The sequence below is a fragment of the Strix aluco genome, chromosome 24, assembly GCF_031877795.1.
Source record: "Strix aluco isolate bStrAlu1 chromosome 24, bStrAlu1.hap1, whole genome shotgun sequence".
Taxonomy (NCBI): Eukaryota; Metazoa; Chordata; class Aves; order Strigiformes; family Strigidae; genus Strix; species Strix aluco.
Genome location: NC_133954.1, coordinates 7582752 through 7607506, shown reverse-complemented (window position 1 = coordinate 7607506; position 24755 = coordinate 7582752). Strand labels below are relative to the sequence as shown.

Here is a 24755-nt window from a genome sequence, read left to right as displayed (position 1 = left end):
CCGCCGTCGCCTGAGCGACTCGGGCAGGGTCGCGCATGCGCAGAGGGCAGGGTCGCCCGCGGCGCCGCGCAGGTCCCGCCGCCCGCCCGCCGTAAAACGGCTTCAGCATCTGCTGAACTCCCTCCCGACTCCACTTTAGACTCGATGCGTATTAAATCCCCAAGAAGTACTTTGGATGCTTGAAATATTTATTTTGTTTCCTTTTAACTGGCAATACCAGCATCTGCAAAAAATAAACAACAACAACCAACCCTCTAAACACAAGACAGGAACTCCAAAGCTAAACATTCCTCCTTTAAGCTTTGCAAAACATACATAAAATACAAACTTCAAACAGCTGCAAAAATAGTGTCTTTGGAAGAAAATAGAGTTTCTACATCAGATACAAGAAAATAGGCTTCTTCAATACAACCCCGAGCCTTTGCAACAGAACACAAAAATCAAATACTTTTGTTGTCAAGAGGCTTTTACAATCCGTGTTCCCGTGGTATCGCGTCACCTACCGAGGCCTCGCGCCAGGGCAGCGCTGATGGAGACGGCCTGGGCCCAGCTGCGGTCACAGCTGTGCACACCCCCTAGAGCCTCCAGCAGGGTCCCAGGCTCCCCCATCCATCCATCCATCCATCCATCCATCCATCCATCCATCCATCCCTCCATCCATCCATCCCTCCATCCATCCATCCCTCCCTTCTTCTCTCCCATCCCTCCATCTATCCCTCCACCCCCAGGGAGCCAGCGCTGGCCTGGGAGCTCCGGGCTGGAAAGCAGCAGGTAGTTTCTCTACAGCAGCACCCCCCCGCCCTCAAGCAGGGCCCTTCCTGCACTGCCACTTTTCCCTCCATTCCCACAGGCTCCTGGGAGACCTTTGCCCACGGGCGGGGAGAGCAGAGAGGCAGCTCCTGGCTCCACCCTCACCCCTGGTCACCCCTTTCCAGAGCACGGATCTGTGGCAGCTGCGTTCAGCCACCCACATCCCCCCCATTGAGCACCGGCCTTCTTAAAGCTCCGGGCTTGTTTCGAGGGGTGAAGGTGGCCAGGGGAGGCACGGAGAGGGAGCTGCTGCTCGCCAGCCCTCTCTGTGCTCCGAGGGCGATGAGCCGTCTTCACAGTGCAGCTACCAACGTTTTCTACTCCGATACACCCAGGGGCAGCTGCCCTAACATGTCCCTTCTCCCCCCTTCCCACTCCCCACGGTTCAGCAATCCCAGACAGCTGCAGCGGTGCCACAGACCTCCCCCCCGGACCTGAATTCTCCCAGCTCAACCTTGTTCCCAGAGCCACAGAGCAGGAGTTTGCCTCTGCTCCCCCGCAGCAGCACCCGGCTGCTCTTCACCAGCGAAACAATCACACAGGAAACAAAGACAATTCAACACAGGAAAGTGCTTTGAACAGGGGAGGCTCAGAGAAACAAGCCCCTCCGGCAGTGAGGAGTCCCGTGGCACGCCGTATTTCACAGTTTCTGTTGTCCTCGGGAGGAAGACTGCTGTGGTTTGCAATTCCAGAGCCGCCTCTTGGCTGTCATGTCCCAACTTCAAGGCACTAAAGTCTCCCCAGGCTGGCAGAGACACGCTGAGGAGCCAGAGCTGCTGTTGCTGGCTGAGCTTTCCCAAAGGCTTCACACCACCAGAGAGCTGTGGAAGACGACGCTCTCGTCGGGCTGGCCGCGCTTCCAGTGTTCGTAATTCAGCGAAGGAGACTTGGAGACCTCGCTGAAGCCGTCTACCGCAGCGTCCTTCCGCACCCCGAGGAACGGGCTGGGGGCGGGGGGCTGGCAGGATGGAAACGGGCCCGGGCCAGGGCTGGAAGGAGGCGGAAAACCCCGGAAGAGGAAGCCAACGTTTGGGAAGAGAGGCTTCACCAGGCTGACGGGGCAGAAGGCAGAACCGGTGGGGTTGAAGTGCACTTTGTTCTTATCAGGGCAGGAAGGCCGGAAGGGCTGATCGGGGCTGGGGGAGCTGAAGGAGAGACACGGAGCGGGCAGGATTAGGAACGGACGCGGCCAAGGGCAGCAGGCAGCCACCGGGAAAACCCTGGAGTTGGGCACTCTGCAAAGAGCCCGACTAAGAGCTGAACTGCCCCCGGGAGCTGGATCGCTCCTCAGGTACAGAGCAGCACGAGGAGCCAGTTTTGTTTTCAGAGAATCATCTCGGTTGGAAAAGCCCTTGAAGCTCCTCCAGCCCCACCATGAACCTCACCCTGACCGTTCCCAACTCCACCAGATCCCTCAGCGCTGGCTCAACCCGACTCTTCAACCCCTCCAGGGATGGGGACTCCCCCCCTGCCCTGGGCAGCCCATTCCAACGCCCAACAGCCCCTTCTGCAAAGAAATCCTTCCTAAGAGCCAGTCTGACCCTGCCCTGGCGCAGCTTGAGGCCATTCCCTCTTGTCCTGCCGCTGGTTCCTTGGCTCAAGAGACTCATCCCCACCTCTCTGCAACCTCCTGTTTTGGAAGCACATTTTTTATAGGAGAACCACCCCTTCTCCTCAAGGGCTCTGCTGGCTGAGGAAAACCCTCTGCCTGGGAAGGGCGAGGAATCACAGGATCCTTCCGAGAGCTGCTGAGGGTTTGCAATTCCAGCTTTCAGCTCTCACCAGGGTCTGAGTAGCCACATTTTTCCTGGGAGTGTTTTCCCAGAGGCTCCTCCCTACTTTTAAAACAGGGTAGGGGTGGCAATTGCAGCAAGAGAAGCCTCAGCTGCCCCCACTCCAGCATCCTCCCACAGGACCAACCTCACACGAGTTCTCTTCTGCCAACAACTCCTCATACTTACGAAGTTTCTTCAAAGGCCCGGACCTTCTCACATCCCTCAGGAGGTTCCCGTTTAAACATGTAGCTGTGGTTGGGTCGAGGAGAAGAAGCAAAGGCCAGGACTGGTGAAGGGCTGCCCTCCTCTAGCAGGAAAAAGATACTTGTTGAGAAATTTTAAAAAGAATTCAAAAGCACTAACTCAACACCAGACATGCTCTTCTAGACTCTGAGGGCTGCAGGCTACAATACCCCAAAGCTTGTGGCATTTCATCTGTGTAGTTCCCAGCTCACATCCTCCATCTTATACTGGAAACCACCCACCTGGAGGGTAATTACTGGAGTTTTAGAAGTCCACTACAGTTTAGCTGAGACCCTCTCTCCCATCTCAGCTGCAGCTTCCAGCCCAGCAGGCAGACGTGGGCACTGTGGTTTTCGTAGCCCTGGTCCCCTTTGTCTCCCCGACCTCCCAGCGCCTCTGCTTTCAGTGTTTACCTTTCTCCTTTGGATCTGGCTGCCCCTCGTCTGCTGCAGAGGAGGGCTCTTCTGCTGCCAGTCTCCCTGGGGTGTGCGGAGAAAGGTGGAGAGGCACAGAGGGGGAAGGAGAAAGAGAGAGGCTGCTACAGCTGCCACTGCTGGGCTCCAGAGTGAGGGACGTATCTCCAGAGCCTCTCTGGGCAGGCGCGGGAGCCCTGTGGCCATCTGGGACATCCAGTATCTGGGGAAGAAGGAAAGTCTTAGAGGAGCAAGAAACCCCTGTCACAAGAGAATAGGTTTGACAGCAGTTGCAGCTCAAGGTCCAGCTCCCTGGGGTGCTGGATGCAGATAGGGGCAGAGCCTCCACCGCAGGGAGCGAGGCAGCTTCTGCAACCAGGTCATCAGCCCTTCCGGATCTCTAACGTGCTGCAGTTCCTAAGCCATCCGGGATCACGCTTCTGCCACATCTGCACGGGACAAAGTAGCCTCTGAATGCCAGTCTAAGTGTCTTAAAGCTGTCAGTGAGGTGTCATCTATCCCGAGATTGCTACTGGCTGATCCCTCAGAGCACCAGCAAGTTTTAAAGAGGGAAGCCAGCAGCCATGTGACCCAATTTAGACAGTTACACAACTGGAACTAACTAAAACGAGACACAAGAGACTGTCCCCACGGCCAAGAACAGATACAGGTTGAGATCACTCAGAAGATTCAGGGCAATGTTGTGGCCTTTGCTTACCCGCCAAAGCTCTTCATCTCCCTGTTCCTTCACAAACGCTTCCTCCAGTTCCTGGTTTAGCCCTTCCAGGCTCCTATGCAAGCAGGGGCTGAGCCTCAAAATGGGAGACGGAGAAAGGAAGCCTGAAGGAGAGTCCTGTAACAATCCAGAATCAAAATTAAGAGTTATAGCTGCACAAACTCAGCAGTTACATCCTGTTCCCACAGCTCTCCAGGGCTCAGCCAAAGCCTTCCAGGAGGCTGATGGGAGAAGACTGACAGCAGAGTCACTAACTGCAGATCAAAGCACAAGGACACGTTGAAGAGGTGAGAGAAGAGAAGAAAAAAAAATTCTCCCTTCTCAGGCATGAGAGCAGGAGTCTGTGAACAGCTTGGACACCTGCCCAGAGGAGTTTGCTCTCCACCTCCCTAGGACATACGGTGACAGCAGAGCAGGGGGAGACGTGAACGTACCCTGAGCGATGCAAGGACAGCATGGTCCCCCTGGAGCGGGGAGCTCTTCTCCTTTTCTTTGCCACTTCTGCCATTTAGCTTTGTTCGCTGGAGCTGTTGCTTCAGTTTGGCAATCTAGCAAACAAAGTTTCAGCTACAGAACCAGACAAGCCAACACACCTCCACCAAAAAGGATCATGTCTTGTCTCTCTCTCTCTCCTCCCCCTCTCTCCCAACCCACAAGGAAGTGCCAAAATAGAGCCGGTTTCAATCACGCAAGCAGCGGCTCTGGCCACCTCTCAAAGGATGGACCAGAAGCACTCGCAAGGCCTCGTCACAAACTCCCCCGCTGCAACGTGGCCACCGCCCTTCCTCTAGTGGGTCTGGGTTATCCTCCACCTACAGAGCGTGAGGAGCCAGGTCCTCCTGGGACCCACATCGGCCACCACACCGACGAGCAAGGTGCTGAGTTTCAGTGGAGCTACTTTACAATAGCTGCCTGCTAGGGGAAGCCAACAAGATCAGTCTTTAGTCGAATCACAGAGTGTTAGGGATGAGAACAAGGGCTAAGGTCTCATCTTCAACAGCGTCCTGTCCTCCCACTCCCCTCCCATGCAAGCAGGAGCATCCTGTACGTGAGCAACTAACACAGATCTTGCTCGAGCATTGGGAGTGGTCTGTTTTACCTCTCTGCGGTGATCTGTGCTACCCCAAGAAGCAGAACGCTTGTGAGCACTGGAGCTGGCTTTCCCCACTTCCGCGTCATGCCAGGACACTGGAGTCTGAAGTGATGAGAAACACGGCTGAGAATAATCACAACATTTACTGGTTTAGAGACTGGTGGTAGAGTCCTAAGAATAAGCAATCAACTACTGTCTGTTCACAGTCCTCTTCCAGTCTCCCCCCATTAATACAACGCTCAGTAATGTGCATTAAGAGATAGCCATCTATTTATTATTTGCCAAAATAAAGTCATTTTGGCCAGATTTCTGCCTATCAGGAAACTGGACCTCACAGACCTACATGGCAAGAGACTTGCCCAGAAGTCAGTGGCTTAATCACCACAAGTACCCGGCAAGATAAAGGGCACCCAAACCATTACTCCGGAGAAACAACCGCAACCGCCCCCTGCGCTGCTTGCACAGGCTCCCGTCTGATGAGCGGTGACGCAGGGTTTCAGGCACTCATTGTACAGAGCAGCAGTACCGAGAGGAAAAGCCTCACCCAACTGTGAGAACACACAACTTGCTTCTGAGACCTCAGGCTCCCGTATCGGAGTTCAAAGGCGTAACCAAAACCAGAGGTTGGCCTGCAGACTGACTGCTGCCGGAGCGCTGGAAAACCCAGCTGCCTCTCCAGCTCACGTCCCTCCGTCTGCAGAGGGCTGGCAGTTCTCAGCTGTCTCTCTTCATGCAGAAAAACAGCCTCAGCACGTTACACAGCTGTTTTCCAAGCAACAGCTACAGTTTGAATATCAATGGAAATCAGAAGGGGCTGTTAATCTGATCAGCAAAGGGTGTGAACTTCCTTCCACTGAACTCAGCCCTCTCGGCAGAGACTCCAGGATCCTAACAGTCCCAAGGCACATCATTTTCAAGACCAGCCATCATTTTTTCCCAACATCACATTTCAGTGCTGCTCAGAACACTCACCCTGTGTCACTGCTGTCTGCCATTTCTGTGGGAGGCTTTGGATGATACTTCCCTCCTCCATCCTCAGTGACAGCCTGCCAGAAGGTGCAAGGGCCTGAGAACAGTTCCTTTCCAAGCAGCTTAACTGATCTCCCCAGAGGCTACTGCAAGAACAGCAGCTGTTTTAAACAACCCTGTTGAGTCACAGGGATGACAGAAGCCTCTTCTCTCAAAACAGGTTTTAAAGTCTATTTGAACCAACGGAACAAGGCAAGTTACCTAGAGGTACCAGGTTTCCTGTCTGTAAAGGGATACAGGTGATTTCTAGGCCGAAATCCAACCCTCTCCTGACTGAGCAGGCTCTGAATGAAACCCCTCCTTAGACACACCACTCTAAGCAGAGCACGCTGCATTCCCTACAGCTAAACCATTTGCTGTCCAGGTCTCCATTTCGCAGTGCCTGTAAGCAGCAGACATAGTGGCACAGAAGTTATTTGATTCAATTTACAGCGTTCAGTTTGATCTGAAAGAAGAAATCCATTCAGCCTGAGCCACCTCCGAGGTCCCGCTGAGGCTGAGGTCGCAGCCCTCCCCATGCTACCCCGGACTGTGCCAGAGCAGAGGAACAGCCCAGAGCGATAGGAAATCCTACGGCAAAGACCAACCTGTCAGCGCGTGGCACATCTGATCTCATTTCCTACCTCCAATATTCTCTCCTAAACAACTTAAACATCATTATTTGGCCATTATCCTAAAACATTTTGTCATTTTATATCCCAGCAGATCACGCACATAAGAAGAGGCAAAGGTCTAAGACAACACCACAGCCCTATCCCACGTTACTGCAACAGCAAGTCTGTGGGAAGCTGAACTTCAGCTGCTAAGAACAGTCCTGCTTTGCAGGACGTGACAGAAACTCTCCTTGTGTCACTGGAAGCCTTCTGAGCCCCGTTTGAGACAGACTATTGCTCTGGTATCCAGAGCACTGCACTGGTGCTCACAAAAATCTAGGGCCTAAAAAGGAAGAAAAGACGCTGTTTGCAATAGGAAGGCCTGAAAATGAAGAGCGCATACGCGTCACACCTCTCACAGGCAGACTGTCAAGGCAGAAGGAAATTACAGAACCTTTTGTACTAACTGCGGCAAAACCGCTTCCTCAGAAAAAGGAGAGAAAAAAAACCTGCTTTGCACAGCAAGATAAAGCCACAAGCTCCAATCATGTACAGTGCTGCCACCCTCACCCCCACGCTGAGCACCTGCAGTTGTATCACTTAACCACCTTATGATAGTAAATCTACAGAGCTCTGCAAAACAGCTGATCAGTAGCTGAATAAGGAGGGAATAAACATGTACTGGCTAGCAGAGAAAGTCCCAAGTTTGGTAACTATTATGTCACTCCTTCCATCCTTTCAGGCTGAATCCTGCAGGTTACAATGAGGAATATTTTGTTAATACTTTTGTGAATAGGTAGGGCAGTCTAGAACCCAGGACTTTATTCCCAGCCTTTCAACAGACAAGTCATTTGACAGAGAGGTGTTTGCATGTGAACAGTGGAGATGGCTGCTCATTTCACAGGCATGTTGCAAGGTAAAATTAGCATTTGCAAGACACTTGCAGATAACCGATGAAAGCCTGTGGCACTCCTGGCCTATTCACTGCAGAGAGGAGCAATCAGCTCCATGCTCAGCAGAGTCTGGATTAACATAATGGTACCTTCCATTCCAGGAAGAAGGAGGTGCCCCTCTTCTCCCACCCTTTCCCCAAAAGGGCCACAAGCAAGAAAAACTAATTAGCCCCAAAACACCAGGGTTAAGTGTTCCCACTATGGCTGATGAAGACAGAAAGGAAGAGTGTGCTTCCCTCACTCAGAAATAAAGCTAGACAAATTCTCTCCCTTCCTTTCCAGCATGCCCTCTGCCCTCAGCAGCACTCTTGGGCACTAGAACTGAAACAAAAGCAGGCAAGAATACTTTGGGAAAGGACAATGGAAGTTGGAATCCAATTGAGAATTTCCTGCAAACAGCCCAGTAATAAACTGTTGAACAGCAAAGATCAAACAGCAAGGTAACAGAGATTGAATGCACTAAATAAACAACTTAAGCAAACGGATGCTCTTATCCCTCTAAATTCTTCCACCTCTGCAGATAGGCGAGCGCTATTTGCTGCCATACAGTAATATTTACAGGTTGCTAAGAGTTCCTCGAGGTCTGGAGCTTTTCCATGCTACAGTGGAGAGCTGTGCTGTTCCTGCTAGTGAGCCCTTCTGCGGGAGCACCCCTGACTTCTCGCAGCGTGTGGCACACAGCCCGCGAGCGTTGTATAAGGACTTGGCCCAGAACTGCAAGCCAGAAAAAAAAAAAAAAAGTAGCAGTGAGCCAGTACTGGAGAAGCAAGCCAGAGGCCATCTGCCTCCAAACAAGGCCAAGGAAATTCTAACTCTGCACCAAAGTGGAATCAATTGAAGCTGAGAAGCAAAAGGGGAAAAAAAGCCTTCCTAGAAAGTTGCAGCTGGACGGATGGAAATTTAATGCCTTCCCAGTTCACCCCCAGTTTACACAGCTCCTTTCAGTTCTGCAGCCCTCTCCTGGCCCAGAGACCCCAAGGGCGGTCTGCAGGTGGTTATACCTGGGTAGCTTTGTCATTCATGCACAAAGTGGAAGCTCCTTCAGCTTCCCTTGGCCACTGTCCCAACAGGTACGAGCCCACGATGGTGTCTAACGAAGAGGTGCGCCGCACGCGGGGCTGCCGGGGACGGCAGATCTTCTCAACAGCAGCAGCACAGGGAACGCTGGCTAGACAAGGGGGAAAAGAAAATAAAATTAGACTTCCAAAGCCAAGATTCAGCAACAGCTATCACCATGAACGAGCCCACGTCCGTTGCAAAGATCACAAGAAGGAAACTAGCACATCCAGCTTGGAGAAATCCATTTGCTTTTTGGAAACCAGAGTTCTATTGCTTCAAACACGCCCAGGGATCTCCCACTCTCCCAAGAGCAGCAGCTCTTCCCCGCCGAGGCCACGCGGCTGCTCAGCCTCAGCACGGGCAGTTTTGCTGCTCCAAGCCAGCTACTGAAAACAAGCAGCAACAGAAATGCCACTTTAGTCAAGTGGGCCAGCAAGGGCTTGACTGCCCAATCTGCCCTCCTACTCGCTCCTCCGCAGAGCGCCGTATTCAGGCTTATCACCAAGAGATTGCTTCTCTAGAAGCAGAGATTTTATTGCAGTCCTTAAGTGGCTGCTTGAAGTCATTGATTAGACATTCCAGTCGAAGCTGAGGGAGCTGCTACGCAGCCGAGTGAAATACTCGGCATGTCCACGTTGCTTTCGCATGGACACTAGAAAAAACCCACTACGCTGTCTGTAACGCTGTATTTCTTACTAACTGGAGCACAATGCTTAGTCAGATACTCAGGCTATTACCCATGGTAAGACCCAACAGCAAAAGGGAGCCTGCGTGCCCGTTTCCCCCAAGGAAGCAGGCTATTGCTCGCTTCTAGTTTCAAGGCCAAGAGAAGGTCTGTGAAGTTTTGGATCCCCCAGCGGGACTATGTGAGCACGTGATGCGTTAGTCAGTGGGTGCATTCATTCAGCAAAGCCCAGAGGAGGAGGTGTGCAACCTCTTCACTAACATAACCCATCACTGGCCAATGGCATCCTGGCTTGTATCAGCAATAGCGTGGCCAGCAGGGACAGGGAAGGGATCTGACCCCTGTGCTGAGCACTGGTGAGGCCGCCCCTCGATGAGTGGGTTCAGTTTTGGGCCCCTCACTCCAAAAAGGCCATTGAATGACTCGAGCGTGTCCAGAGAAGGGCAACGGAGCTGGTGCAGGGTCTGGAGCACAGGTCTGATGGGGAGTGGCTGAGGGAACTGGGGGGGTTTAGTCTGGAGAAGAGGAGGCTGAGGGGAGACCTCCTGGCCCTCTCCAACTCCCTGAAAGGAGGGTGCAGAGAGTGGGGAGGAGTCTCTTGAGCCAAGGAACCAGCGGCAGGACAAGAGGGAATGGCCTCAAGCTGCGCCAGGGCAGGGTCAGGCTGGCTCTTAGGAAGGATTTCTTTGCAAAGGGGTTGTTGGGCGTTGGAATGGGCTGCCCAGGGCAGGGGGGGAGTCCCCATCCCTGGAGGGGTTGAAGAGTCGGGTTGAGCCAGCGCTGAGGGATCTGGTGGAGTTGGGAACGGTCAGGGTGAGGTTCATGGTTGGACTGGAGGAGCTTCAAGGGCTTTTCCAACCTGGATGATTCTGTGATTCTGTGGCAGGGCCCAAGCTCAGGTCCAGGAGCTCTGGGTCTGCCCAGCTTCCCCGAGATGGCCATAGCGCCTGTTCAGATGTTACTTTCATAACAGTAGCTAGAAACATCATTAGCAGAAAAGGTTTGTAAACATTATGAGTTTAAGTTTGTGTGTCAGCAGTGATGCACCCCAGCGCAATCCCGTCGCAAGGAGGGAGAGCCAAGTGTCTCTCTTGGCAGGCTACGGCAAGGGGAGACGTACAGCATGCGTTTTGCTGTGCCTTCCCCTCCATCGCACCCCGGCCAGCTCCAAACGAGTGATTAACGCGTGGCCCTCGGGCAGGCAGCGCACCTGCCCTCTTCTGCAGCCCTGTCGTCACCCTTGCAGCTGGAAAAAAAAAAAAAAGGTGTTATCGCCAAAACCAAAAAGGTAGCAAGAAAGAGGCAAGTTCAAGCCAGCAGGAAGGTTTGTTTGCATTTCATTTTGATTAGACATGCAAATTACCACGCACATTAGAACCGGCCCTGTGGCCTCCTGGCAAGGTATTAAGGCCACGCACAGCGCAATGCTCCAGGTGCTTTGTGTACAGATGTTCTCTTTCCCTCCCCAAAATGAGGGCATGGCAGGCAGGTAGCGAGTTAACCACACTAAACCCAGCATTAAAACTGTTAAGCGCTATGTTGTGTTTGCCAAATACCTCTGTATACAAAGGTGCTGCGGCACCCACTGCTGAGACTGTTCCAGGGACATGGCCTGTTAAATACATCTTTTTATCAGCTAAAATACCATTTGAGCAGTGGAATTCCAGTTCTAGGTGAGAAAAAGTGTAGGAACAAAAAGCCATGTGGGAGGGCAAGAGAAGCATTAGTCCTTGCATGACAGCCACACCTCGTAAGGTCCACACTGGATTAAAGGCTTATTGTGTTGGGTCCAGCTGGCATTTCAAGGCACACTCCCTGCTCCCAACAGTTAACAGTAAGACAGCTACCACTAACTTTAATTTAGTAACTCGTCAGTATTTGCAGCTTCCTCTTCAGTGCCTCATTGCCCCCACAGGCTGTGTTACTTGCATCTCCATTATGTATGACTTCAGCTGTCTCTTCCTCTCACGCTGCTCTGCCCAGCTAGGCTGCTGCAGAAGAACAGAATGCTACTGCAAGAGGGCAGCGCCTCTCCCACACTGCTTTGACAGCACACGTCCCCCCCAGAGCTCTCCAAGAGGCCCCCTTTGATATAACCATCGCATCCAGAGCGACCGGGGTCACCTTCGTACTCCAAACCTTCAACAGGGCGACAGCAAAACCAGCCTGAGAGGACCTGGAGAACAGACACGACCGAGAGCAGAGGAGCCCTGGCGTCCTGCAGCGACCACTGCATCAATTGTGGACGATGGCTGACAAACACCTAAAGCTATTAATGTACGAACAGCAACAACTGTCATTCCTCTTCACAAAGTACAACTCTGATATCGAACAACTCAGTTTGTCGTTGAGCAGCACCGAGAAGCCCGAAGGGCAGGGGGCAGCTGGGAGACGCGGGGCAGGGAAGCAGGCTGCCCTTCCTCAGGGTGCAAAGGCTGCGTGCGCAGCACGGCGTTTGGGGCACAAGGAGGGCGCGGGAGAGGCGCCGCGGCAGGGTGGAGTGTCCTGTTTACAGCTCCGTGCTATTATCATCCCTCCGCACCGAGCCTGCACAGCTGCCACCTGGCCACCAGCTCTGGAGTTGGTCCAAGCCAGCTCCACAGCTGAGAAGTGTCAGGTTGTGGCGCTTTTACTTTTCATGTGACAGTAAAGCTGCTGCAGATAACAGAATCGTCACCGTATCTCCAGGAGCCATTTGGCTGCCTCCAATTGCTGCATGAGGCTTTCATGCAGCCACAAGTTAAGAGACTGGTGCAATGCATGTGTTGAAAAGTAGAAACTTTTCAGTCCCGGAGTTCTAGATTTGCAGTGTCCCTAGTCTTTCCCAACCGCACCAACATCAGTGAGCTCAGAGCTTCCTAAACAGTGTCCCTAGGCCAGCCAATCTCTGCGTCTAAAAAGAGAAATTAGAAGTCTTCAGTAAGATTTTAAAAATGTCCAGGATTGCTTTTTAATAAAGAATACTTACAGCTGCATCAAAAAACGGTGGCAAGCAAAAAAATAAAGTTCCCATTACTATCTTCTTTAGAGTTGTAAAATTTTCTTCCTTCCCTCTCCAGATTTCACCTCGGGGAAACTGACCCTTTAATATCAGAAGAATGTTTAGAAATTTAGGGACATGCTGTTCAGACCCTGACATTTTTGGAATATGCCCCTGCAAAGGTCTGTCTTAAAGCGATGAAACATAAAATAACAGTCCGTGTTTAAATATAATCAGCTTTCAAGTTAACCATGGAATGACGGGCTGTCCGGAGCTCCACCACGCAGGGAAGCTTTCCCCTCATTCTCCAGTATCAGGCCGTACCTAATGGCTTTGGATGCAGTTTTCAGTTTTTTGGCTCAAACAAGAGTTGTAAGCTTTCAAGAGAGAATTTGCCAGAAGAGTTTAGCTGAGATGGAACATAAGCAACTCTGTCAATAACTTACGCAAGTATCTTCCATCCCAGTGTAAAATAAATTACTGCTAATTATTTAAATTCAGTATCAGCTTCCCCCATCTACACCTTTTAATGCTCTTCACAACACATCATCTTATTCAGATGATGCTCCCGAATTGGGGGATGGGGGCAGTAAGATAACATAAATGCCTAAATTTAATTTCTCAGGGGCCTGTCAAACCACAGCAGGACCCTGTGGCACAAACATCTCTTTCAGACAAAATATTCACACCAAACCAGGCTGCTGGATGTGTATCAGTGTCCCCTACTGCACCCCACCACCGCTTCCTTGATCTTTAACATTTTCCTAGACAATCTAGCTGGGAAATCTCTACATGAAACTTTTTTTTTTTTTTTTTTTGCACAACAGCTACCAGACACAGTTCAGGTGGCACAAGCAGAAGGGACACAAGGTTGGCATTGCTGTGGTGGCTACCAGGGCAGCAGCTCCTACAGCAGAAAGGAAATTAGCTATCCCACCATGCCAGAGCACTAGAAGAGCACTTTATGTTCACCTTAAGGACTGCACCGCTTAACGAGTTACAGCTCTCACCAACAGTTTTGGTGTAGGGTTGGCCACAGCATCACCCCAAGCTCACTGGCTCCAGTCTGACAGAGCAGGAGGTGAGGCTGGTGCACAGCAAGAAACCCAGTGTCCTCCCTTATTGTCTTCAAATGCAACTGGGCAAGAGACATGCGCAGGACCTCCAGAGGATGTTAAGGACAGTGATCCACAAATCACGTCAGGGAATCGCACCTCAGCTAACCTCACTCTGCAAGATGGTGCTTGATCAGAAAACGTATCTCCTCTGAGGACCAAACCCACATTAACCAGGCATTTCCAAGTGCAGTGACAAGCAACAGAAGTGTTAGTGAAATAAAGATCAAAACTGAACCTTCAACGTTATAACCCATCTAAATCTCATTTCAATTTCTCTGCAGTTTCAGCATGGTGAACTCAAGTTACCTACAGGTTGTCACCAAGTAAGACAAAAAATTCTCAGCAGCAAGCAAGCTTCAGAAATATATCCTCAGTTTTTATTTAATTATTTTTCCCCCAGGTGAAGCAGGTAAAGGAAATTGTGTGTCCTGACTGCTGCACTTAAGAAATGCAACAGAAGCAGTTATTTTTTTTAACAGTCCCCATCTTTAACATAGCAAAGACTAAAAACCTTTATAGGGAAAGAATTGCCTTTTCCCAGCATTGGGCCTTTACTGCACTCTCTGCGTTCAGAAAAAATGTGAAGATTTAAGAAACCATCGCAGTCAGCCCAGGCACTTCCTCCTGGCACACCAAAGCACTGCTACTGCATGCTGCTTCTGCAAAAGCACTCCCGGAGAGGACCTTAATCTATCACACAATCTGAAAGCAATGCAGGATTATGCAAGGAATAAATGCTTTTGCTTTGGGAATCCCAGAAAGCCTGAAAGGAGATGAACAGGCAGTTTTACTTGTTCTTAATGAAATTTAAAATCCCGTGCTTAGTACACTACAGAAATCTGCAAACGTGGTAGAAAATAGAAGCATTTCACAGGAATTCACAGCATGGTCAGAGCTAGCTACCGAGACAGGATCAAAAGCAGGAGAGGTGCTGGGATGAAAGTTCATAGAAGCTGGAGAGAAGAATATCCTCTCCACAAAGACATCTACAGACAGGTCTTTTTAAGTGGAGGAGACAAGGGGAAGATCTCAAGCTTTAACCAGAAACAGAGTAGGAGATCCAGAAAAGCCTGCCAGAACATGCTTACTGAAGGTACCAGAAGACAAGCGAGGCTATAAATCCACACCATTGGAGGGGTCTTCACAAAAACCCCACCAGAAAATGAAGCCAAGCAGGGATGTAGAGAAAAATCTCCAGTACAGGACAAACAGCAGAGTAACTCTGAAGGCTGGACATAGTCTGCATCTTCTAGGAAAAGAAAAATCTCACTTTATCCCAAAAGCAAGAGAAAGGACAGTTATGTTCTGTAGCAATGCAACAGGGAAGAAGAATGCAGTAAGACAACCAGTTGCAATTGATATGTACAGGTAGAGAAAAAGAACAATTTGAATGTTAAGGAGCTTCCAAGAGAAGAATGAACCTGGAATTTATAGGCAGATTAAAAGGTAATGACACACACCACCCTCAGCTGCTCCTGCAAGAGAGTTAACGTGTCCACAGCAGTAACTCCTGGCACCAAGTCTTTTCACCTCAAGTCTCTGCAAAGGAGGTATTCTACATCTCTCAGTATTTTACAATTATAATACTTTGCCTTTAAAGAAGATTTACAACTGAAGGGAAATTCACACCCATGCCAGGATGGGATTTCATCGCTCTTTGCTCATTTCAGTAAACATTAATACAGAAACGCAAACCCCTCAGAGCAGTGAAATCCATTGCACCTTCCGGTGAAGAGGCAGAAGCTGTGGTTAAACCACACTGTCCCTCATGACTCTTGCTCAAACTGTACGCACACAGCCCGAGACACCCAAAAAAAAGTACCTGCTGTTCCCAGAGCACAGGGCTCTACGAAACCCCTCAAGAACCTTTCTCTGTTTCACTGACACAGAAGCAAACAACCCAGCGAGGTGGGGGCATCAGGAAAGCAAAAATACAAGGGCAAAAAGGATCCTACACCAGGCTGGGGAGCTGGATTCCCATCTGATCCAAGGCAGCAGTGACTTGCCCCGCAGGCTTCGCTGAATCGGCCCCGAGGGCTTCACAACTGGCCCGGGAACACAAGGGAAGAAATTCCAGGCTTTGTAATCACTCCCCTGGTTACAAGCTGCGTTAAGAGTACAGCTGGAGAGAGCTGCCCAAAGGACACAGCATCTGCAGATATCATTGAAGGAAATTAATAGCGGACACTAGCAGTTCAAGCTGTCTTTTTTTTTTTTTTTCTTTCCCTGGATTCAGACATTGTTAAACAGCAACTCCCTCCAATACAGCTCAAGGCCTGAAGCTGAACACCCAGTTGATGGAGAAAGAGCTGAACTCTTCACCTTTAACTTAATTCTTGCAAAGTTTGTTTTTCAAATGATAAAACAATCTGAAGAATTTCAACATCCTCAAAGTCTTTGGCTGAAGTGCACATTTCCTAGATCCAGCCTGATGCAAGGCACCACTTTGGTGGGATCTTCAACAAGCCCATCTCTTACCCACTGATGCAGGCCGGGAGTGCTTCTGGACTGGCTTTACACTCTGAAATTTAAGTAAGAACTAGGAAAAAAACCAGATGGGCAGGCAGCCTCTCACAAACAATAAGAGGCTTAGAAACAAGCAAAAACTTGTTCAAACATTAGATCTTTAGGACTTGTTCACTCTGATTCTGGAGAACACAGATGACTAAGGAGCTACCAGCATCATCCAAGTCACCCGTATCAGAACCGTGAAACTCAAGCAATGAAAATAGAACTGTGGGTTTGGGTTTTTTTCCCCCCCCTTTTTGTTAACTTTACTTAAGTCAATTCCTGATAAGCATCTAGGAATCGAGATTACTGCAAAAGGCAGGGCTCTCACTCTCAAGATGAGAAACCTTTGATTCTCAAGCCTTTGGAAATCTTCCAGTACAGATAAAACAAAGTAAAATGCAAACAGAGTAAGACATCCTTGATATTTCTACAGTTACAAACAAGGTGGAAAACAAGGAAAAAGAAGGTTTCCTCTCCTTTATATACATATAACTACATAAATCACATCAACACTTTGACAAGCCCTCCTCCCATACTCACAGTCATCTTTATGGCTACTTGCAGTTAAACCATCTGCCTGGAGGGCCCAACAGGAAGCTACCGAAACAACTTGTCAGCAAGGAGAAAAATAATAAATCACAACATCTGATATACCTTCTGATTACCTTGTCAGTGCCTTTTCTAACTGGGAAGCAGGATACCAAAGCTAGTATTAGCTCAGTGTTACAGCCAGCCTAAACAGTGTAAGCACAACAGCATTATGCATACAGCACTTGCACAGAGCAGCCTCAGGCTCAAGCATGCCAGGAACCGTACAAACTCCGTAATTCCTGTTCCTGAATGCTTCCAGCCTGAAAGGATGGCACACAAACGATGAGAAACTGAGGCACAAGGAGGAGAAGCAGCTTGCCCAGAGTCATGCAGCAGGTTCCAGGCAAGCATGGAAACAATTATCTCCCATTATTTTCAAAGAACGGGCTAACCACACAACCTTCCTCATTTCCTTTACAGTCAACCCTGCATTATCAGGGGGTTTGAATGGCAGCACCACAAGCTTAATGCAAAAAGACCTGTTTAATATCAATCCCAAGAAGGAATATTTTTACAGGCTCAACACTACTGGTCTTCCATGGAGACCTTTCTTGTACAACTGTGAATCCCACTAAATCAGTATTGTCATCTTAAACTGCAGGAGCCACGAGGGAAGTGCCCAGACCAGCACGGTGTAGTCAACGCTGCCATTTACGCTGTATTTCAACATCCCAGCTTTGCATAAAGAGAACTCACTGCACTTTGGTGCTCGACATTATTTCTCTCACAGGGTTAGGGAAAGTACTTGTTTTTTCTTTTGCACCACACAGACAGTAAAACGTTCACCACACCTGGAACAGAATTGCTGCTTCTCTGCACAAATAGGTGCCCAGGTTCCATCAGTTCTCTACTCACCCAACAAATGTTGAAAACTTTGCTGTGGTCCATGCAATTGTGTTAGATAAGCCCCAGCTGAAAGATTAACAAATAAAAATCCATCCAGGGTAAATGACCTGAGAGCTTCCTAGTTCCTCTGGAGCATTCTGCTATAGAGGGGACAGATCAAACTGACTGCACAGTCTCATCCCTTCCCCCTGCAAATTTGTTTTTAAATGTCATCTCCAGCATTTTAAAGCAGGGAAAAACTTGTTTCACCCACAGAATGTCAACACAAGTCAAGATTAGTTATAGATGTGTCCTTTGTTTCCCCTTTCCCACACCCGTATCCAGAGGCTAACAAACTGGGAGCAGCAAGTTTAGATTGAAGGTATGATCTGTATCAGCTGAGGACTGCAATACCATGAATGGGCTCCAATTACTGTGTGAGAAACTCGTTCTACATTAAACAAAGCCACCTGCAATGCTTTGCCTCCAAACCTGAGCCACATATTGTATTCAGCTGTGTTTTGCACAAAGACTGATTTGATTCCATAGGACAGAGGCAGGATTCTTCCTGGCTAGTGCAACAGCAGGACATCTTCAAGATTTTCCCATCCCTCAACCAGTCCCAACATGACTATTTTTCCCCATTACAGCTCCCTACCTGTGCTTAACCCTTTAATTCTATCAGCCTGCCTACCCACAGCAAAACCCTAACGGCAAAGGCAGAATTACTCCATAGTGATGAATCCCAAAATTTGGAAATTGCAAAGCTTGTCGAAGCAGCTGTTTGCACGGTGCAGCAGCAGTTTTCCCATGACAGCACTCTGCATCCCTGCTTGAGGGTTCTTCTTTCTCTTTCAGAGAATTAATACCAAAAGAGCTGCTCCTACTGAGATACCCCTTCTCTAAGATGGACTTTTTCAAGTTGGATACAGAATATAAACATTATGAACCTGTGTGTCCCATGTTCATTTGCTTAAGCACCCCCTGAAAAACTACAGGTGTTAAACAGCATAAAAGAAAACTCAAGAGCAGACACCACAAACATCTGGACCACTATTTTGGTTACAAAAGCCTTTATACCCATCCCTCAGGACATAAAACCCCATCAGATACCAACTGCTAAAGCAAACACAGTAAGGCCTGAAGCACTCAGCTATTCAACCAGTAAAATGGAGGGAGGGGGGAGGAGACCCCCACACTCATCCATGATGCCTGCAGCAAAGGAAAGAAGCAGAGAAAGATGTTAACAGCTCTGTTGTATCACTACTATGTAGGCAGCAATCCCACAGCACTTTCAAGTGGTAAACATACATTTTTATTCCTAAAGAAACATTTTCTTTTTGCTAAACATACACTCAGACAGTATTGCCTATGAATAGTGTCCCACTCGTTTGCCTCTATAATATACACCAGGCACGGGTTTAATTCAGATACCAAATAAAGATATTTGGCAGTCTGCTCACTTAGTCTCTCTAGCAGGATCCACACAGCAAAAACAACTGGACATCTCAAAAACAGGCAAGTTCAGCAGGCAAGCAACAAAATCCCATCTAGATGAGTCAGCTCAGCCAACAGTAACTTCCTGAAAAGCTAAAAGGCACCACATAATTCTGGGGTTGTAGGGGTGGTGGTGGGAAAACTGGTGAATTTCTCTGGATTCTGGTGAAGAGAGACTATGAGCAAAGCTCTGGCTTCCTGGAGGGTTAATGTGAAATACATTAAGTAAAAGACACAGGTCTTGTCAAAGCCATTCATGAAACCCTCAAATCAACCCTATAGGTTTAGAGGTGAGGACCTGCACCCCGCTGTTGTTCCTCTCTTACACCACGCTGTCACTGGTGTTCAGAAGGTACACCAACAGTTTTCCTTTCCCCTCCCAAGAAATCTAATCCAACACTACACAGAAAAGCAGCTCAAACTCCCGGTGCAGCTCTTCATCCCATCTTACCCCCCCCTACACATTTAGTAAGGGGTGCACTGAAGGAGTCTGCTCAACTAGTAACATGACACGACTTTGCTTTTCCATCATGTTCCATCTTCTCCCTCTCTGTGCATGAACCAGTTTAGATGACTAAGCCTACTAGGTAAGTACTGGTCTTGTTCCCAAAATGCTATGTTCACCAACGGGTCCACAAATTAAAATCTGAGCTGCAGTTTAAATAATCCTATTTTTTCTAGTGTCATACTGAAAAAAAAGAGGAATAAAGACTTCTCTGTGTCTTGATTGAGAAAATCAGGTTTCAGACCTGCAAAGCTTGATGAGGAACAGGGTTACACCCAGGCAGTGGATTCACAAGTGCGAAGGCGTGCGTCTCACGGAGGCTGAAGTCTGGATGCAAGCACGGAAACTCTCCAACCAGCACTTGCTTCTGTGAGGGCTTTGGAGGAAACAACTGAGGCCACAAACAGCACGAGCATTGCCGTTAACCGATTTAAACTTCAAAGTTCTCCACAAAGCTCATCCCACCCCAGAGAACGTGTAACCTTGCCAGTGTTACAGCACCTGCAGAGCTCTACCCCAGCAGCCGCCTCCGAGCCACCTACCCTGGCATAAACGGATGCCACAGGGATGGGTCTGGCCTGCACCTAAAGAGGATCAAACACTAACACACTACCTGCTTCATCACCAAAAGCCACATCACTGAAGAGATAAGGAATAAAAAAAAAAAGATTGACCCCAATGACACATATCAGATTCATCACTAAAGCCCTAACATCTTGGGTTTCTAAACAGCAAGTCAAGTCCTTTTAAAATATTCTTAGGCCTCCTTCCTGGCATCCCCCAGCTCCAGCTCTTCCTTTTATAACAGAAGCCCTTTGAGAGACTCAGCAGCTGCTCCTCATCTCAATGGGATCCTCTATTATCAGAGCAGCTGCAGGATCAGACCCCAGATCACCCCGCACCTCTTCTTCTATACCCCCGAGCCAGACCCCCAGAGATCCCCAGCCGTGGTGCAGCCTGAGAGCAATTCAGAAAGCCAGCAGAGTCAAATGGGGAAAGATGTGATAAAGCAATGGATTTCCATGCTGAGCTCCCAAAAGGTAGGAGCAAAAGTGTTAGATTATGAATCACCAGGATACCAGTTTTCGCTCAAACCCTGCCAGTTTACTGCTACAGCTCCCACACATGCAGGGAGCAAATTGAAGCTTACAAAGAGTGATGAGGCAGAGAGCAATGGAAATTTCAACACTTCCAAAACTGTAGATGAAATTACTATGATCAAGAGGAAAAATTCAAGCTCCTAGAGCCTGAACAGCAAGGCACAGAGCCAGGAAGAAATGAAGACCAGCAATTCTGGTTCATGTCAGAGGAGCACCAGCCGTTTTGCCCTCAGAAAGCTGCATGGTATTCACCACGCTATGGAGTAGGTACAGCACAGAGCTCCAACACAACCAAGAGATCACAGGCAGCCTGGCTCTCCTTTCTTTGAGATTTGCTTTATTTTCTTTGTAACATCTGAAGCTACTGAGTAATTGCCCTATTAACAGCAACTTCACCTCGATTTCAGCATACTGCTGAGAGGTAAGGAGAGACTAGCACTCAAAAAGAATTTATTTCATTAAACTTGTTTCAAGTGTAAATTGAGCAAAAAGCTTTTTAATAGCTTCTCTGATCAATACCAACCCTGCCAGTGGCAGGAATGACTTTAAGTCTCAACTAGCGAAAGGCAGGACACTTCAGGAAGGGCCATTAATCCTCATTGTAGGATGGGCTGCAGCACTGTCCTCTGCAAAGCAGATTAAGTGGCCACTGCATTAAACAAGAGACCAGCACTCCGAACAGATGCCACCAAGATCAGCTGGCCCAAAGCTTGACAAATATTTCTCTCTGTTCCAGAAGTCTGTTTAATCTTACATTTAATCCAAAAAGTGTTTCGTTGCTATTTTAATACTTGAGATAACGAACAGCCAAGCAAGGACCCAACATCCAAGAGCAGTCCCACGAACAGCCAAAAGTAATACATAAAGAAAAGCCAAAGACTATTATTAGGTCACCAAAAAGTTATATTTAAATAAGCATTCCTGAAGTGGTCAGAAAAAAATCTCAGTAATGCAATTAGGGACAAATTGCCATTAGCGCAAATCAAATTATTGCTTCTTTATCAAGCCAGATCAGCTGCATAAAACACAGGGTTCAGTTTTTTTGTGAAACCATGTCCAAATAGGCAACTCATTGTCACGGGAGCCCGCAAGAGGTGACACGTCCCGCCTGCAAGGAGGCCAGCACAGGAGGCAGAGCTGTTGACCCCACGGGGCCGGAGATCAAAGCTCACCCCTCGCGTGTGTGATCACAGCCCACGGGCAGCATTTTTAAATGCCTCGGCTGTTTCGAGGCCGCGTCCCGCGGCTTGAAGTTTTCCTTCGCTCCTTGCCTTTGGTGTCGTGGCCCCCCCACCCCCACCCCGTTTTGTTTTCCCCTCGCCTCTGCCCTGGGTTCTCTCACTTCTCTTTCACCTCCACCCACGCCGCACCCATTCGGAGCAGCCTCCCGAGCACACGGTAGTTTTCGCTAATCCCGTACCGCCTCCGCGGGACCCCCCCGCTGCAGGGGCCGAGCCCGGGGCGAAGAGGCGCTCCCCGGCGGGGGCACATCGCGGAGCGGTCCCCACCAGGACCGGCCCCTCCGCGCCTCCCCTCCCCACGCCGGGAGGGGTCGCTGGGAAGCGGCGGAGCGGCTCTCGGGGCCGGTTCGGAAGCCCACCTCGGGCCCGTCCGCCGCCCCCGGGCGCAGGGGACACGCAGGCTCCCACCGGGGGGTGCCCGCCTCCTCCCACCGTTACCTGCCCGGCCCCCGTCTCCGCGGCGCTGCTGGAGCTGGAAGGGGACGGTGGCGCGGAGCGGCTGGAGCCCCCCCGCCCCGCCGCGGCAGCAGGACGCGCCGCCGGCCCCCGCCATGCCCGGCCCGCGCCACCCGCCGCACTGACCCCCCCACGCCGCCAACGCCGCTTATCAGCGCTGCGGGGGCGGTGCCGGCGGGAGGAGCCCGGCGATCATTGGGTGTCCGCAGCCAACAGCCCCGCCCTCCCTAACGGCAGCCAATGAAAGCGCTCCGCGAGCTCCGCCCCCGCACGCCCTGTCAGAGTAGCCAATCAGAAACGCGGCCACTCTCAACAGGCGTCACCCCTCGCGCCAGAGCCAACCCGAGAGGAAAGAGATGCTCGAGCTACGCCCTCTCTCCCGCCCCGTTACGGCGGCAGAACCAATCGCAACAGGGAACAGCTGCGTCACGCCCACTGTACTGCGAACCACCAATCGCAAACCTCCTCTAAGGCTCCGCCCCTTCCCCGCGTGGACTAATCAGAGCCGCCCGGCAGTGTTTGTGTTCTGCGTCCGGCGGTGACGGCGGCGGGTCACGTGGGCGGGCCCGGTTTCTCTTTCACCTTGGGAGGGAGACCGGGCCGGGGGGGGGGTACCGAGGCCGTCCCGGAGCAGCCGCCCCTCCCGCCCCGCCTCATCCCCAGGGCACGGCGGCAGCGGGAAGCAACAAGCCTCAGCAACCCCCAAGGAGGTGGCGAGCCGGGTGTCATCCCCCGTCCCCCCCTTCCCCCACAGCGGGGCTTACGCTACACGCAGGAAGAAGAAAGGCAGAAAAAGGCAAAAAGCTTAAAAACAGTCAAGATCATAGCGCAGGTTCCCCACCCACACCCCCCTCCTGCTGTTTGAGGCTTTTACCAGCTTTTAGCTGTTTTTTTCCCCATTTTACCCGAGCTCTGCTCTAAGCAAAGTGAACATCACAGTCGTTGTTTGCCTTTTAACTCAAAAAACCTGTTGTGGAAAACTCTAACACAAGTGTTACCACAGAGTGAAGTTCCCATTTTGTGCACCCCTCAGACAGCTGGAAGTCAAGATCACTCACCACAACCTCTCCCATGCTGAATGAAGAGTTAAAAAAACCCAACACACCTCTGGAAAAACGAGAACAGAAATCAAAATGCTGAAGTGTTTTTTCAGTGCTGGTCACACGCTGGTTCTGTCAGACTCGGGGCCCGGCTGGCAGATGGGGGGTCATGGAGCTGGAGGGGTGCAGTCCCTGGGGGAGGCGGGGCAGGATCAGGTCTTGCTCTGCACGTTCTGACTTTTGTACCAAGGATGTGACTCGTGTCCCAGCCCGCTCGCAGGGCCTGATCCTTGTGAACAGCAGCTCCAGCCGCAGCTGGATGAGGACCCTTCTCCTTTGGTTCCTTGTCTTGGTGTCCCTGTCCCCACCACCACGTGCCTTTGACTTGAGTCAGCTTTGCTGAGCTCACGTTTCCAGAAAACTTCTGTTCCTTCCACTATCTGCCATCTCATGTCACCTGCGGGAATCAAGTGCTACTTAAAAAGGAGAGGGATAAAAACCTGAGAACACCGACCTATTTCTGGGCCCAGAAAGAAGGCGGTGGGGGAATACGGCCTCAGGAATGACAAACTCAGAGCTCTGGAGAGGGATAAACTGAATGCTCAGGATTTGGGGTGCCAAAGGATGTTGCGGGAGGCAAAGTTGAAGCTGTAAGTACTAAAAATACACTTTTTCCCCAGTGCTCAGCATTTGGGAATCTGCTCCCACAGCCTTTTCCAAGAGGAGGTTCCTCCAAGGTGCCTCACCTCCGTTTGTCCCTGCAGCCTCACACCCGGCAGGTGCAGAGGAAAAGCTCCTTCCGCCCGCCCAGGGCCCTCAGCAGCCACCACTCACCATCCCCTCACCTTCTGTTCCTCCAGGATCATTTCTGATCACATCTTCCATTTAAACATTATAACTATACCATGTTGTTTGATTTCTTGAAAAGACATCACAACACGCAGGCTTTTTACCCCCTTGGTCTCGCTCCGTAAAACGTATTTTTAGTCTTAACTAGTCCTCAAATAAAGGTTGTTACGTTTCACCCTTTCCACTCACTATAACTCTACTAAACCTACAAGCAGACTCCACCTGCTATGGGTCCAGGCCCATATTCTGCCTCCAGACAGACTCAGTTATGTGGGTTTAGGGAAAGGAAGCGTCTGTCCAAGCGAAGGGTGGGGCTGATCTATCTAACCCAGGAGCCTGGGAAGCTGTGGCATGGCTAGATAACAACAGGGGGACAAGCATGAGGTGGCAGAGTGGCCTGGGCTTCGTGCCAACCTCTCTGGAGAGGAGAGGTTGTGGAAGCAGCTGACAGTTGGGTCTCCCCCAGCGGCTATCGCAGCAGCACAGCACTCCCCATCTTCTTCCTGTATCTCTCTGCTCACAAGGCCGGCTGTTTCTATTTGCATGTAATCAGGCAACAGATGGGAATCTAGACAGTGCCATCTTCTCGCTTCTAGAAGAACCCCATGGCAGGGGGAGAGGTGGCGTGTATTGCAATACTGCAAGGAAAAGAC

At 50.2% G+C, this 24755-nt stretch overlaps 1 protein-coding gene across 9 annotated transcripts; it reads right to left on the bottom strand.

Moving 5' to 3' along the window:
* Window positions 1-170: 170 nt before the first annotated feature.
* FAM117A (family with sequence similarity 117 member A) lies at window positions 171-24755 on the bottom strand. 9 transcript variants are annotated; one of them, XM_074849341.1, is made up of 10 exons: window positions 24099-24755; window positions 23319-23710; window positions 10510-10635; window positions 8647-8813; window positions 5077-5193; window positions 4412-4525; window positions 3960-4094; window positions 3242-3464; window positions 2772-2892; window positions 171-1955 (listed from the first exon to the last, which is right to left on the bottom strand). In XM_074849341.1, exons 3-10 carry the CDS (start codon window positions 10538-10540, stop codon window positions 1616-1618), a joined length of 1248 nt encoding a protein of 415 aa, XP_074705442.1. In that variant the 5' UTR covers window positions 10541-10635; window positions 23319-23710; window positions 24099-24755; the 3' UTR covers window positions 171-1615. The 9 variants fall into 9 exon arrangements, with proteins under 9 accessions (XP_074705442.1, XP_074705445.1, XP_074705443.1 ...); XM_074849344.1 differs by lacking the exon at window positions 10510-10635 and having other exon boundaries at window positions 24099-24750; XM_074849342.1 differs by lacking the exon at window positions 24099-24755 and having other exon boundaries at window positions 23319-23987.